This window comes from Heptranchias perlo, chromosome 7 (genome assembly GCF_035084215.1).
Source record: "Heptranchias perlo isolate sHepPer1 chromosome 7, sHepPer1.hap1, whole genome shotgun sequence".
In the NCBI taxonomy this organism is placed as follows: domain Eukaryota; kingdom Metazoa; phylum Chordata; class Chondrichthyes; order Hexanchiformes; family Hexanchidae; genus Heptranchias; species Heptranchias perlo.
Genome location: NC_090331.1, coordinates 86961185 through 86978290, shown reverse-complemented (window position 1 = coordinate 86978290; position 17106 = coordinate 86961185). Strand labels below are relative to the sequence as shown.

General features: G+C 44.9%; 1 protein-coding gene across 9 annotated transcripts in view; it reads right to left on the bottom strand.

The window, feature by feature from the left end:
* The window catches only part of trak2 (trafficking protein, kinesin binding 2), a 105130-nt gene that overhangs the window by 27039 nt on the left and 60985 nt on the right, over nt 1-17106 (bottom strand). For all 9 annotated transcript variants that reach the window (XM_067988060.1, XM_067988061.1, XM_067988058.1 and 6 more), the window contains 4 exons: nt 12830-12906; nt 11562-11678; nt 10435-10644; nt 2177-2255 (listed from right to left, as the gene is read on the bottom strand). In XM_067988060.1, coding sequence (XP_067844161.1) covers nt 2177-2255; nt 10435-10644; nt 11562-11678; nt 12830-12906 — 483 coding nt within the window. The remainder of the gene's footprint in view (nt 1-2176; nt 2256-10434; nt 10645-11561; nt 11679-12829; nt 12907-17106) is intronic.

The window sequence follows — 17106 nt, the reverse complement described above, 5'->3', positions numbered from 1 at the left end:
TCCCACTTTCCAGCACTTGGTCCGTAGCCCTGTAGGTTACAGCCCTCAAGTGCAATCCAAGTACTTTTTAAATGAGTTGAGGGTTTCTGCCTCTACCACCCTTTCAGGCAGTGAGTTCCAGACCCCCACCATCCTCTGGGTGAAAAAAATTCTCCTCAGCTCCCCTCTATTCCTTCTACCATTCACTTTAAATCTATGCCCCGGTCAATGACCCCTCTCCTAAGGGAAATAGGTCCTCCCTATCCACTCTATCTAGTCCCGTCATAATTTTATATACTTCAATTAAATTTCCCCTCAGCCTCCTTTGTTCCAAAGAAAACAACCCCAGTCTATCCAATCTTTTCTCATAGCTAAAATTCTCCAGCCCTGGCGAAATCCTCGTAAATCTCCTCTGTATCATCTCTAGTGCAATCACATCTTTCCCATAATGTGGTGACCAGAACTGTATGCAATACTCAAGCTGTAACCTAACCAATGTTTTACATAGTTCTAGCATAACCTCCCTGCTCTTATAGTCCATGCCTCGGCTAATAAAGGAAAGTATCCCATATGCCTTTTTAACCACCTTATCTACCTGTCCTGCTACCTTCAGGGATCTGTGGACATGCACTCCAAGGTCCCTTTGTTCCTCTACACCTCTCAGAATCCTCCCATTTATTGTGTATTCCCTTGCCTTGTTTGCCCTCCCCAAATGCATTTCCTCACACTTCTCTGGATTGAATTCATTATTATATACGTCATTCGATTTAGCAGGAATTCTTCCAGGATACAGTGGATATTATCGTGGCTTCTTAGACAGCACCTCCCAAACCCGTGACCTCCAACACCTAATAGGACAAGGGCAGCAGGTGCATGGGAAAACCATCATCTCCAAGTTCCACTCCAAGTCACACACCATCCCAACTTGGACATATGTTACCATTCCTTCATCATCACGTTCAAATTCTTGGGATTCCCCACCTAACAGCACTGTGGGAGCACCTTCAACACATAAACTGCAGCGGTTCAAGAAGGCGGCTCACCATCACCTAAGGGCAACAAGGGATGGGCAATAAATGCCGGCCTTGCTAGCCCTAGTGACACCCATATCCCGAGAACGAATAAAAAAAAATTAGGTTTCATACAATTTCAAGTTTGTGTGACAGGAGAAATTGAATGGCAGAGCTCTTTCACCTCTGGGACCATGGTTCAAACCCAGCCCACACAAGTGGATCAATGTTCATTGATATTGTCTCCCATAAAGAACCAATACAGCTCAGAACAAAATCTTGCTTATACTGCCACACTGTGGTCATGCATCTCCCTGCAACTGAACTACTAAGCGAAGATGAAGGAACGGCGATATATGTCCAAGTCGGAATGGTGTGGATTTGGGGGGAACCAGGTGGTGGTGGTGATTCCATGCACCTACTGCCCTTGTCCTTCTAGGCGGTGGAGGTCATGGGTGTGGGAGGTGCTGTCAAAAAAGCCTTGGCAAGTTGCTGCAGTGCATCCTGTAGATAGTACGCATTGCACGGTGCGCCGGTGGTGGAGGGAATGGATGTTTAAGCTATTTAACAATGGAGGGCAAATGCTGCCCTAGCTGAGATCAGCTGATTCAACACAGACCATGGACTGAACCTGGGGACCTTCTGATCTGCATGGGTAAGTGCTACACTGAGTGGTGCTTTACAACAAGGACATGGGGTGAGCTCCCTAAGAGAGATTAAAGATTCAGAATCTTTTTGTCTGGTTTCAAAGACCAACATCCCCAGATTTATAGCCCAAGAACTCTTCACTTGCAGGTTCAGAATTTGTTGCAGTAAAATGGCGACGGCTCTGTGCACAGAAGACATGACTTTCAGTTGGATGCGATGCTCTGACTGTCGACTGCAAGTGAGCTTTGGTGTCCACTCCAGGGTCAAGCTCAAATTCTAGGCGGACACTTCAATGCAGTACTGAGGGAGTGCTGCACTGTCGGAGGTGTCATCTTTCAAATGAGACGTTAAAATGAGGCTCCGCCTGCCCTCTCGGGTGGATGTAAAAGATCCGATGGCACTATTTCGAAGAGGAGCAGGGGAGCACTTGACTACATTTCTAAAGTATTTCATAGGCTGTAAAGCGCTCTTGGACGTCCTGAGGTCATGAATAGAGCTATATAAATGCAAGTCTTTTTTTTCTTTTTATTAGTACTCACTTAACTCCTTCACGCAGTCATTGACCAGCTGCTGTTCCTTTTCTTCATAGTTGATAGTTTCAGTCTTCAGGTGACAAGCCTTTGGAACAAAGGAACGCGAAGAGATGGTCAGACCGATTCCTCCCACATGCCACACTGCGTTCACAGCTTCTCAGCACTAATTCCTTTGCCAGCTCTCACTATACTTAAGTGAGACACGATGAATGCATGGATATAGTTCAATGAGGGCGAACTTACAATCTGGACACTGGAATGCCACCAGAGAACGAAAAAAATACTACACTGTAAAGAAAAATCTTATTTACTTGTGCGAGTCTCAGGACACTGTTTTCAGTGTCAGCACCACCACCATGCACACTCTGTTCGAGGCAAAGCTCCTTCTGCTTTATCCCAATAACGTGCTTTAACCAACCCCCACCCGACCCCACCCAAAGCCAAACCCCACCCCAGCACACTGGTGTGGATTTTCCTATTTCCCTAAGTAGCCATCCTTGGGACCTGAATGAGACAGCTAACTTGTGGCAGTTTGGTCCTTTAGAACCATGCCCGCTTCAAAAGTCCAAGTTTTCATTTCACACCAGACCTATTATCAGAGGGTGGACTTTCACCCCATCGGATTGGACTGGATTTAAACCCAGGTCCCAGTAGTGAACAGATAACACATTAACTTGTGTGTCATTTTGTCCCACCCTGATCCTCAATCTTACCCTTTAAGAGAATGTACTGTGCAATTTGTACAGCTAAACATAAAGCGACAGGCTTGGTATTTGGCACTTTGACTCTTCTGGCATGGTTACAGGTTAAGGAGATAAGCCTAAATGTTTATGAACAGCATAGGGAATCAAACAATGATTTAAAACACATCATAAAACCAAAGTTTCAAGAATTATAAATCACAGACACAATATTTAAGTCATTAACCTTGAACAGAACTCTCAGTGTTGTTATTAATTACACTGAGAAGTCACAGACTGTGCCACTAAGTGATGGTTCCACAAGAGCAGCAAGTTGGATGTCATGAGAAATGGTCAATGTGAAAAGGTGGAAAATTTTACTCCTAATGAATCTCAATTTTTGTCCCAGTTCCACAAAGTCTCAAACGCATCCTCTCATACTTCTTCCCTCTTCATGTTTTCTTTTAAAATTGTTTTGTAATGAACAGTGGTCTAACATAACATTAAATTAAAGCAACTGCAATACCGCTTCATAGCAAAAATTTAAAACACCTTTTAAGTCACAGTGCATAAAACTGACCAAGCGACACTCATCGCTCACACTGCCCACGCTATTATGGTAGGCTACTGCTATCTGGCGCCCACACTGTTAATGTAGGCCACTGCTATCTGACATAGGCAGTAGTTTGATTTCACCATTTAAAAGGCATCACAACATTGAATAAACCCATAACCCCAATACAAGACAACAGCAAAAATACTGTGGATGCTGGAAATCTGAAATAAAAACAAAAAATGCTGTATAACATTCAGCAAGTCAGGCAGCATCTGTGGAGAGAGAAACAGTTAACGTTTCAAGTCAATGACCTTTCATGAGAACTCCGAGACAAGAAGTAGAATAGCTAGGAAAAGGAAAACCAAATCACTAATGAATAAAACTATGGTTGCATTTTTAAGGCTACAACATTTCTTGGGACTCAAATGATTGTGCAACCATTTCAGTTTCGCTTACTATTTAAGAAGGCATTCAAACCTCGGATAGTCATAGCCTTGTCATAGGGGTGGCTATGTTAATAAAGGAAGGAATCACTGTAATACAGAGAAATGATATTGGGACAAAGGATCAGGATAATGAAACAGTTTGGGTAGAGATAAGGAATAATAAGGGGAAAAAAACACTAGTGGGCGTAGTATATAGGCCTCCTAATAGTTGCAACTCTGCTGGAAGAAGTATTAATCAGGAAATAGTCGGGGCATGTAATAAGGGAACAGCTATAATTATGGGGGATTTTAACTGTCATATTAACTGGACAAATCAAATTGGGCAGGGCAGCCTTGAGGAAGAGTTTATTGAGTGTATTAGGGATGGATTTCTTGAGCAGTATGTAACTGATCCTACAAGGGGGCAGGCAACCTTGGACCTGGTCCTGTGTAATGAGCCAAGATTAATTAATAATGTCCCAGTTAAGGATCCCCTTGGAATGAGTGACCATAACATGGTTACATTCCATATCCAATTAGAGGGTGAGAAGGTTGGTTCTCAAACAAGCGTACTGAGCTTGAATAAAGGAGACTATGATGGTATGAGAGCGGAATTGATTAAAGTGGACTGGGAAAATAGATTAAAGGGTAAGGAGTTATTTTACAACTTTCAAAAAATATATATTCCACTGAGGAAAAAAGGGTGCAAAAGAAATGACAGCCATCCGTGGCTAAGTAAAGAAATTAAGGATAGTATCCGACTAAAAACAAGGACATATAAGGTAGCCAAACTTAGTGGGAGGATATAAGATTGGGAAGTCTTCAAAAGACAGCAAAAAGTAACTAAAGGATTGATTAAGAAAGGGAAGATAGATTATGAAAATAAATTAGCAAAAAATATAAAAACAGACAGCAAGAGTTTCTATAGTTATATAAAAAGATAAAGGGTGGCTAAGGCAAACGTAGGTCCCTTAGAGGATGAGACCGGGAAATTAATGGGGGAAACATGGAGATGGCAAAAATGCTGAACAAATATTTTGTTTCAGTCTTTATGGTAGAGGACACTAAGGGCTCGATTTTACCACCCGCTATCGGGTGCGTTCTCGGCAGGGGGGCCCCGAAAATCGGGAAATCCAGGAGCGGGACCCGATCCCGCCCACTTCCGCGTTCCCCGCTGACGCGCCGGCGTGCGCGCGCAGCCCCCGCTGGTGGGAATCCCGCAGGCAATTAAAGCCAGCGGGATGCCACTTGACAATATTTAGTTAGGTATTTCAGGTCATTAACTGACCTGATTAAGGGACTGTGGGATTCTTGAACAACATGGGACTGTTTCCCACACTGGGGGAAACACTCCCAGCTCGAATGGACGTGTTGCAGCTGTCAGCCTGTGGCAGCTGCAAAGGTCCATTTAACAGGTGGGGGGGGGGGGGTGGGGGGGGAGACCCTCACCCATTGCAGGAGGCCACTCTGTCACTTGGGACTTTGACTCCTGACGGTCAAAGTCACCAACCTGCACACTTACCCTGGGGTCCGGAGACATGTACCTACCTTGCGGACCCCCTCAGATGTACATCTTGCGGATGGGGGCCGCCGTAGCTGCAGTCATGACCTCCTCGGAGGGTGAACAGCATCACCAGCCACGCCGTCCACCTCTGACACGTGGAGCTCCACAACAGAGTGCTGTGACACATCCACCTGTACAGCAGGAGGGAGGGCTACCGCAGAGAGAGATGCGTCGCAGAGGGCACGACCCTCGCCACAGGTTCCACAGACCGAGGCTCAGCCTCCTGGACCTCTCTGAGCAGCAGTGCACACGGAGGCTCAGAGTCACTCGACATGTAACCGTGGACATCTGCAGCCTCTTTCATGCCGAGCTGCTCCTGGCTGGCCCGTGCACCACCTTCCTACCTGTTGCTGTCAAAGTCACCACTTCTCCTCCGCAGCCTTCCAGGGTGCAACCGGGGACATCGCCGATGTCTCTCAGTCATCTGCGCAGAAGAGCCCTGCAAATACACCTACACCCACTCTGCAGTGACACAATGGGTGGCATCAGTGGTGGGTCCTCATAGGGATACCCAGGAGCGGGCATTATTGCACAAACCGGACAGGATTCGCGAAGACATGGCAGTAGTGGTGCCAATATAATGTGTGATGTGAGTTGTTCTGAAATTCAATATAAGTAACAACCATGACAAACCCTCAAACCCCCTTGTGCATCCCCTTCATGCTCGTGACACGTTTGCCTTACGCTGCCTACTGCACATATGTGATGCATGCCCTGTGGCTGCAGCACAGGTGGCGGCAGGTTGAGTGAGGCTGGCCGTGAGAGAGATGCACGAGAGGGTGAGTATGGGATAGAGCCATGAGATTGTATGAGGATTGGGTTGCGTGGTAGTGGCGGGGTGAGTACAGGTGAGGTGAGTAGGTGCAGGTAAGATGAGGATGGGGTTTGAGTGGGTATGAGGGGTGATGTGACAGAGTAGTGTTGGCAGTGCCGAAGGAGATGTGGGGTGGGGGCAGTGATGTGGCAGACGGAGTGTAGGGGAAAGACTACGTGTACTCACTGTGGCTGACCTACTGAGGTCATTGGACCGCCTCCTGCACTGTGTGCAGGTGGGCGATATGTTGGTGGCGCAGGTGACCCCCTCTGCCACCTTGAGCCAGGCCTTCCTGGTGGCGGAGGCGGGCTGCTTCCTCCCGCCCGCCGGGTGGAAGATCTCTGTCCTCCCCCTCCTCCTCACCCCATGTATTGATACCTGGGGTGAGGCATCATTAAACTGGGAGCAGCCTTCCCCCTGGGCTGCTCCATGCAGTCATCTTTGCTATTGGTTGCAGCATGTGACAGTGGAGGACTGCCCCTTTAAATAGAGCGCCTCCAGCTGACAGATCTTACTGCGCATGTGCAGCCCGCCCGACGCGCAGATCAGCAGCGGGGAACCCGGAGGAGCAGGTAAGTGGATCCAATTAGTGGTTTGCCTGCTACGATCGCGTGGGAAACCCACTAATTTCACCGGGCGCGTGGCCCATCCACCGAGAACCCGCAGCCCTGCTAAAATCGGGCCCTAAGAATATCCCAACACTGGACAAACAGGGGGCTCTAGCGGGGGAGGAGCTCAATACGATTAAAATCACTAAGGAATTGGTACTCAGTAAATTAATGGGACTCAAGGCAGATAAATCCCCTGGACCTGATGGCTTACATCCTAGGGTCTTGAGGGAAGTGGCAGTAGGGATTGTGGATGCTTTGGTAATAATTTTCCAAAATTCTCTGGACTCGGCAAAGGTCCCGGCAGATTGGAAAACTGCTAATGTAACACCCTTATTTAAAAAGGGTAGTAGGCAGAAGGCTGGAAATTATAGACCAATTAGCCTAACATCTGTGGTGGGGAAAATTTTGGAGTCTATTATTAAGGAGACAGTAGCGGAACATTTGGATAAACATAATTTAATAGGACAAAGTCAGCATGGCTTTATGAAGGGGAAGTCATGTCTGACAAATTTGCTTGAGTTCTTTGAGGACATAACGTACAGGGTGGATAGAGGGGAACCAGTGGACGCAGTGTATTTCGACTTCCAGAAGGCATTGGACAAGGTGCCACATAAAAGATTATTGCTCAAGATAAAGAATCACTGGATTGGGGGTAATATTCTGGCATGGGTGGAGGATTGGTTATCTAACAGGAAGCAGAGAGTTGGGATAAATGGTACATTCTCGGACTGGCAACCTGTAGCCAGTGGTGTTCCGCAGGGGTCGGTGCTGGGTCCCCAACTCTTTACAATCTATATTAACGATTTGGAGGAGGGGACCGAGTGTAACATATCAAAGTTTGCAGATGATACAAAGATGGGAGGACATAAAAAACCTACAAGGGGATATAGACAGGCTGGGTGAGTGGGCGGAGATTTGGCAGATGCAATACAATATTGGAAAATGTGAGGTTATGCACTTTGGCAGGAAAAATCAGAGAGCAAGTTATTATCTTAATGGCAAGAAACTGGAAAGTACTGCAGTACAAAGGGATCTGGGGGTCCTAGTGCAAGAAAATCAAAAAGTTAGCATGCAGCTGCAGCAGGTGATCAAGAAGGCCAACGGAATGTTGGCTTTTATTGCTAGGGGGATAGAATATAAAAACAGGGAGGTATTGCTGCAGTTATATAAGTTATTGGTGAGACCGCACCTGGAATACTGCATACAGTTTTGGTGTCCATACTTAAGAAAAGACATACTTGCTCTCGAGGCAGTACAAAGAAGGTGCACTCGGTTAATCCCGGGGATGAGGGGGCGGACATATGAGGGGAGGTTGAGTAGATTGGGACTCTACTCATTGGAGTTCAGAAGAATGAGAGGCGATCTTATTGAAACATATAAGATTGTGAAGGGGCTTGATCGGGTGGATGCGGTAAGGATGTTCCCAAGGATGGGTGAAACTAGAACTAGGGGGCATAATCTTAGAATAAGGGGCTGCTCTTTCAAAACTGAGATGAGGAGAAGCTTCTTCACTCAGAGGGTAGTAGGTCTGTGGAATTTGCTGCCCCAGGAAGCTGTGGAAGCTACATCATTGAATAAATTTAAAACAGAAATGGACAGTTTCCTAGAAGCAAAGGGAATTAGGGGATACGGGGAGCGGGCAGGAAATTGGACGTGAATTTAGATTTGAGGTTAGGATCAGATCAGCCATGATCTTATTGAATGGCGGAGCAGGCTCGAGGGGCCGATTGGCCTACTCCTGCTCCTATTTCTTATGTTCTTGCGGCACACCCCTAAAGTTGTTTATCCTCTAATAGTACATGTTATTTAGTTCACAAGCAGATAGTGGAATCTAAGAATTGAATGAGTCATGGGCATTTTTCCACTTTGGCACCAAGTCAGTTGGCACTGCCCAATTAGTACTGGCTATTAGATAACCAGTTATGCATGTTCCTTTCTAGACTGTGTCTCACTGCTGGAGACGTTACACATTTAACCAAACACTATGGGGCGTTGCTGCGCCATTCACACTTTAAATTTGGCGAAAAAACAAAATTGTACCTTGTGTAAAAAAAAATCAACAGGTTGCCGTTATCTGGTGCTGCAGCATGGACTGAACAGGTGGGACATAAGTCCCAACTCTGCTTTGCCAATCTCAGTTGTGCCGTCACGGCGAGATGCTAAGCACCTCTCCAGAAGGAGAAGGGAGTAACTGCAGGTAGAATCCTCAGGAGACTAGTCCTGCACGCTGATCAGCATACAGCTCGACAGCGGCAGTTGTGGACCCTCCCTCTTGATCATAGGTGCAGCGGCTAGTGAGACCAGAAAAAAATAAAATAAAATGGATTCCTCACTGAACAAATTCCCAATGCAGTATGTTGGACTGTGCACTGCATTTTACTTTGAAAAATTGAGTCTGCTCAGGAGAGTTTTCCCAGTATCCTGGTCAATATTTATCCCTCAGCTAACATCACTGAAACAGATGATCTGGTCATTATCACATTTCTATTTGTGGGACCGTGCTGTGCGCAAATTGGCTGCCGCATTTCCTAGATTACAACAGTGACTACACTTCAAAAATATTTCACTGGCTGTAAAGTGCTTTGGGACAGCCGGAGGTCATAAAAGGAGCTATATAAATGCAAATCCTTCTTTCTAATCAAATGAGCCATGGCATGCCGCTGGCTTGAAGCTGATTACTTGAGATCGCTGTATTCTAATGCTTTCTACCGACCTGCCCTCAAGAAAAAAATGTTACAGGTGGGGCAGGGCTCGTCTGATGCTGCATTTCTGCAAATCTGTGGCATTCCACCTTGATTGCAAAACACAACTCTCAGGCAATTCTGTGTAAGTTGCGAGCTGAAATGCAACATGAAAGTCTAAAACCCTGTGTGACGAGAGCCTTCCATCGAAGGTAGGGCACATCTGGCAATTCGAATTTGGTACACTCACACCAGTCTATCCGTTCAGATTCCCTCCCCCCAACTGTCCACATCTCTGGGACTCGAGTGCAGACACCTACCTTGTGGATGTTGCTGTAGCTGCCGTTTCCAATCCACTCCACAAAATGGTGGCGGAAATGCAAGGCGCCAAATCCATCCCCACCACTGCCGAGGGAACACTGCTGTGCGCAATTACTTGCATTTGCCCACACCCCTTCTCTGATGATTAAGTCAAAGATGGTCATTAAACCCATCAACAGCTGTGTGAAAGAGGGGAAAGTCATCCTCCTCCTCCATCCAAATCCATTAAAACAAAGTTGCTTTATTTTGTAAACCTATTCAAACAGCAGGGACAGCAAAATCTGAACTTTATTGGTAGTTTGGAATGTAAAAAAGCCTAAATAGCCTGATGCAACCCGAATGAAGTTAACCCACTGCAATACATAGAATTAACAGCACAGAAACAGGCCATTCGGCCCAACTGGTCTATGCCAGTGTTTATGTTCCACATGAGCCTCCTCCCGCCCCACTTCACCTATCCCTATCAGCATATCCTCCTAATACAACCATTTGCGTGTCAAAGTGCTTCACAAGTAAGACGTGGACATGTACAACTAAGCCAGTGCCTTGTCTCAGATATTTGGTCCACACACGTTAGTTATTCTAAATGGAGCTCTGCCCACCATTACTTACCTCAGAACGGAGAGAGAGATTTTCATCCTCTAGTTCTCGCAGTTTACTCTGCAAAGCATCCAGCTGCATCAAGCTGTGTGACAGATGAAAGGACTCATTATGGCGGAGAGGTGTGGAGCAGCTGGAGTCGGATTCGCTCTCCTCCGAAGCATTGGCCACAATTCGCAGGAGCTCATCCTTTTTGGACAGCTCATGCTGCAGTTGGTTAACCTAATGGAAAGAACACAGACTGAACGACGGGCAAGTGGAAAATGCGGAATACAAGTGAACCAGAAGAGCAATGTGCAGGGGAAGAGGAAGGAGAGCTGGGGAGTTTTCCCCAGTGTCCTGGCTAATTTTCATCCCTCAACCAACATCACTAAAAAAAAACATTATCCTGTCATTATCACATTGCTGTTCGTGGGATCTTGCTGTGCGTAAATTGGGGTGATAGGTGACCAGGACTTGGTGCTTTAACCACTTTTTAAAAAAAATGTAAACAGAACATGTGAACAGAGTATAGTTTTATATGAGCCAAACCATTGCTTGGTGGCTGTGAAAGATTTATGCTGCCAGAACAAAATGTCACATGATGTGAATTCAATTATGTCCGCCATTCAGCAAACTCCTCCAATCATAGTGTTAGTAATGGAAAGAGATGGTTGAGCAATGGTACAACACAGCATATTGGAGCATCCATCAAGTGGTAGATGGCGATTCCCCACAGGATGAACTTTTAATAACGTAGCACCCATTGGAAAGACTTTGAGCAGATATCCAGATCAAGCTATACAGCAGCTACCACCACCTTCAGCCACCCCAACAGAGCATGAACGTCAAAAGATACACGTTCAGATTCACTCCATAACATTATGAACTGCACGCATCCATTTGATTCAGATTAGTTTCTGACATAAGATTTTTAATTTTATTTCTTCATTCTCAGGATGTGGCAAGACCAGCATTTATTACCCATTCCAACTGAGTGGCTTGCTAGGCCACTTCAGTGAGCACTGTTGTGGGACTGGAGTCACATATAGGCCAGACCGGGTAAGGACTGCAGGTTTACTTCCCTAAAGGACACTGGTGAACCAGTCGGGTTTTATTTGATAGTTTAGCATCTTTTTACTTCGGAAGTGTCTACTCACTTGATCATAAGCCTGGGCCAACTGTTCTTCCAAGAGCTCATTTCTCTCCGTCAGTACCCGGTTCCGCTGCAGTAAGGACTGTCCTATCCGGGCAGCCAATTCCAAATCGCGATCTCTCTGCCGAGCAGAAAAAAAAAGCCATGTATAATAAGCAACCCGAGCTCTTTGGGCAGAGCCAACCAGCACTCTGATGGGTGTAATATGTTTTTATCTTGGTGCTGCACGGTTCTGTGATTTTATAGCCTCACTTGCAATTCATTTCCTCAACTCCACAAATCTACCACCTGCGCAAGCGAATGAATCAGTTCTAGGTCAGACAATTCTATGCAGAACTTTTTTCTATTCCTCTTAGCCCTAGCCCTGTGGATAAGGAACAGTACCTGACCATATTGTCAGTGGCTTGGTTTACAGCGTCAGGGGACTCAAAACCGATGAAATCCGCAAAAGAAAATGAGGAATTATTTGTTTGGGGAATCCAGAGTGGAAACCCACAAGCTAGAGTGCTCACCTTCGTGAGCCTTTTGTACAATTTTTCCCATATTTTCAAATTTATTATGGACTAGCCGAGGAGAAACCATTGCAGACAGCTTCCCATAACTCGGAACGCAACACTTTTGGGAGGCACAGGTATCTTGTCAACTTGAAGAATGTAATCCAACTTCGGGGCATAATTTAAGACGACTTTTTTTTTTTAAAAAGGGGGCTTTGATTGAGTAGTTAGCAAGAAACTTTCCACTGGCAGGAGGGTCAGTAACTAGTGGGCACAGATTTAAGGTAATTGGCGTAAGAACCAGAGGGGGGAATGAGAAGTTTTTTTTTAACACAGCGAGTTATGATCTGGAATGCACTGCCTGAAAGGGTGGCAGAAACAGATTCAATAGTAACTTTCAAAAGGGAATTGGATAAATACTCGAAGGGGAAAAAACGTGCAGGGCTTTGGGGGAAGAGCTGGGGGAGTGGGCCTAATTGGATAGCTCTTTCAAAGAGCTGGCACAGGCACGATGGGCCGAATGGCCTCCTTCTGCACTGTAAGATTCTATGATTCTATTGTGAACCTTCCAATATTAATGGTGCTATAGAGAATATGAAGAATTGTCAAATTTGTCGCAGTCCTTATCTTAGTTCTGCATCTGTACACCAATGTGATATTAAAACCTTACTGGTCTGCCAGATGTTATTGTTCCTTTTTGAGTTGTCAACTTTTTTCTTTTTAACTGGTTCGGTCATCGGACTTAAGGTAACACAAATACTACTTAAACGAAGCTCACCTCAGCCAGCAGGTGTGAGACCATATCGACATCATTGTACGTCCTAGTCATCTGATCCACCCTGTCGGAACTGAGAACTGGAGCGGAGAGATGGAAATGAAAAAAAACAATCTTACTTTGCCTGGGTCAAAACACAGTACTCCTCTAACAACAAGAAAAAAAGCCTTCAGATCAGCAGCCAGGCAGTTCTATTTAATTAGCAACTGCTCTGGTTAGCAGAACAGAGCTATACAGATGTTATATCAAAGAAATAAATGACAAAAGTTCAGACATGCCCAGTTCACGCTGTGCTGTCAGAACCCACGAACTTTGGGTACTCAACCATTAAGAACTGGTCACACAAAGAAAATTTGGCCCTAGATTCTCTACACCCAATGTGCATCTATGTGTCACTCTCCCACATTTACACACTGCTTCTGTTACAGCTGTTGGGATGATTTGGAGGATCACAGGGACTCAGTCACGTTCAAGGTTTCCGTTGAGCAGAGTCAAAGATCTTTCTATTTTTAAAAATGTGACTTAAAAGTAATGCCCGCCTCCAAACAGACACCGGACCCTGATGCATTACATAACATAAGAAATACGAGCACAAATAGGCCATACGACCCCTCGAGCCTGCTCCGCCATTCAATAAGATCACGGCTGATCTTCGACCTCAACTCCACTTTCCCCATCCGATTCCCATATGCGTTGAACTGGCTGAGCATGTTTGAAGGCTGCCAGGAGGGTTCGCAAGAATAGATCGGGAGACTTTATGGAAAAAAGTGCAGCATTGCAGCCTTTTGATTAACACAGGGCAGTAGCTTCATATTTGGTGGCGATGCCGACTCCAGAGTCCATATGTCAGGCAATACTGCAATGTGGAAACAACTTTTTTTTCAGAATGTTCATTTAAAAGCAGCAGAGAGATGTCTTTCACCCCCTATTATTGAGCCGCAGCTGACACCAAATAAAACAAGAGCTAAAAGGAGCTTGTTCTAAATCTCTAGGCCCACAAAATTCAAACGGGGCAAGCTAGTAAATAAGAAATACAAGTAGAAATAGGTCGGAATTGGCTGTGCTTTGACCTGGGAGTACTTGGTGTTGCTGTTTGAGGCAAAAGAAGTCTAAGGTATTACATTCCATAGATCTGACATCCTTCGGCTTCATGGTGTCGGTCCAAAAGTAGCTTCACTCTTGGGGAAAAAAAAAGTAGTTCGAAAAGAAGTGTCACTTTGGTTTGAACAAGCAGCTTATGACTGGAGTCGGGAAGAACAATTATAATGAAGCAGAATCACCTTGAAATTGTTGTTGAGAGTCTCGAAAGTGCTGAGCTTCTAAATGCCGAAAGAACGAGTTTCCACATTGATGTTGCCTGCGAGCTGATTTTGGTTTGTTTCTCAGCTCAGTGAAGCTGGAATCAACCCAGGGCAATTAAGTGATGGAAATTTAGCAGCCCTGCTTTAAACGCACACAGTTACAGTCTACTTCAAGGGCACAATGAAGTGAGTAAAGCCAAAAAAAAGGAGTGCTCTGGAATCTGGCCTGTCAACAGTCATCAGTCATCAGTACAAAGGGCACTCTTACAGATACAAAAATCAAAAGGAGTGGTTTGAAATGTGCACATCATTTGACACAGTAAGTCAAAGCACAGTGTCAGCTGTGGCTCAGTGGTAGCACTCTCGCCTTCCCAGTGCAAGAGTGAGGGAGGTGCCATGTTTTGGATTTTTGTATTTTTAAGTATTTTTGTCCAATATTTAGCATGTTTTGAGCTCCTTTGATTCTGTCTCAGTACAGAAAAGTTCAAAAACTAACTTTTCACTCAAGATTCCAGCTTCTTTCGATGCAATTATTGACAAATTGGTAGCTGCCGTCAGGCAAGTACCGGAACGAGTAGCCAAGCCACATAATTCAAGCGCAGTGCAAAATGGTTAAATGAATAATGGGCCGGAATTTGCGCCATATCTATGCGTACGCCATTATTATGTTGCCGAATTATGGCGCGGGTCAATTATGCCATTAATTAACCACCTGGAATTTTAGTCTAGAGACCCTTGCCGAAAAAGTTGAACAGCTAATTATCATAGCTCCACCCCCATTAAATTCAATGGTGAGATCGAGTTTGCTGAATTATTGCCACCATGAGCTCCACAGTCGCTTAGACCATTGCAGAATGGCACTGGTGGGCTCAGTATGTTTGGTGTAATCATAGTTTACTGTTTAAATTAAGTACTTAATATCGGTGCCCTTTTTAAACAAATTATTCAGTGGTGCAGTTCTGACAATATGTCTAGAGTCATGGTGCAAAGTGAAACGCAACAAAAGAAATTCCTCAACTAATGAAAAACAGGAAAATGTCTGCATGTCTCTGTGTGTAATTAGCGATCCGCTAACAAAACTGCGCTCTCAGAAATCACATGTTTCAAAAGCTGCGTGTTCCTGCAATACCATTAGCCGTTCATTAATTGCAGAGAAGAACAGGAACTTTCCCATTTTTAATTAAGAGGAATTTCAGGGCCCAGGTTGCTGCTGGTTCATAGCCTTAAACTACCTTCTGAATGTGAAATTTTTTTTTTAATACATAATTGGGATCGTTAATCCTATGCGTTGTGAATGTGCTCATTAATGATCTGAATGTGCCCATTTACACATTACAATGAAGTCAGAAATAGCACAGGGATTACATCCAAAATTGTGCTGTCCGTATCCTAACTCGCACCAAATCCCATTCACCCATCACCCCTGTATTTGCTGACCTACGTAGGTTCCGATCCAGCAACGCCTCGATTTTAAAATTCTCATCCTTGTTTTCATATCCCTCCATAGCCTTGCCCCTTATCTCTGTAACCTCCTCCAGCCCTACAACCCTCAGATCTCTGCGCTCCTCCAATTCTAGCCTCTCGCACATCCAATTTTAATCGCTCCATCGTTGACGGCTGAGCATTCAGCTGCCTAGGCCCTAAGCTCTGGAATTCCCTCCCGAAACCTCTCTACTTTTAAGATGCTCCTTAAAACCTACCTCTTTGATCAAGCTTTAAGTCCACGGTTTTAACATCTCATGTGGCTCGGTGTCAACTTTTGTTTGATAACTCTCTTGTGAAGCACCTGGGGATATTTTACTACGTTAAAGGGGCTATATAAATGCAAATTGTTGTTATTGCTGCTTGAGCAACTGAAGACTAAAAGCCTCTGGTTTCCATATTGTTCGTACCACCTCTTTTTTGGGGGGGGGGGGGGGTTGGGAAGAAAGCTATTCCAACTCATGAACTAACCAGACAACGTAAGAACAGTCCTTAAGGTAAATCACCTCTCCGAGATTTGAATTTGCGCTTATTTCTGTCCATCAGTTCAACCCTCAAACATCTATTTTAAACACTTCCGGTCGAGAGTAGCATTGCACCGCAATGGGTTTTTACTTTAGCCATTGGCCTTCCCACTCCGTCACTATGCTCAGCGTAACATATTCTAATTATTTTTCCAGCAAATTATGGGGTCAATTCACCACTGGATGATCGGGGGAGCACAACGGTTTAACTTACGATGTCTGTCGCCAAAATTGCAATCACAGCGAGTTCCAGGCCACTGATTTTATTGTTTAATAAATTTTCGACAGAAAGCCCAATGTTGTGTTATTCTGATGTCTTCTGAAAACAAGGAGGATCAGGGTGTGATAAAGCCACACCTGGGATATAGGGAGGCGTCCTAAACTCAGAGGCCAAAGATATCTGGAGTAAAAAAAAAGAAATCCCAAAAACAAGAGACAGACGTTGGCCAGGTGAAATTGGGAAAACATCCAAATGTAGGGCACTGTAGATTAAGGACGCAAACCATACTTTTGTTGCTGCCTCTTGCAATTGTATCTTATCTTCATTTTTCTATAGACGCACACACACTGTCTTTCCGCCATGCTGCCATCCTACATTTGACAATGCAATGCAGGTGAAAAGGTATATGGGCCAAAGGCAAGTATATGGAGTTAGATCACAAGTCAACCATGATCTTATCAAATGGCGGAGCAGGCTCGAGGGGCTGAATGGCCTACTCCTGTTCCTATACGCTTATGTTCCTAAAACAGGTGAATATATTACAAATCAAGTCAGGGGAAATCTGTAATGTCCTGTATATTTAGAACATCCACAGATTAAATGAAAAGCTATGCATTCCAAAGTATAAAGCCATCTGCAGCAAAAAGGAAAAACACTTTTTAACCCCACAGAACACTTCTATTAACGGAATACAATAACTATTACAGTCAAAATGGTTCTTATTTCAGCTCTGGTGCCCAAATGAGAACACTA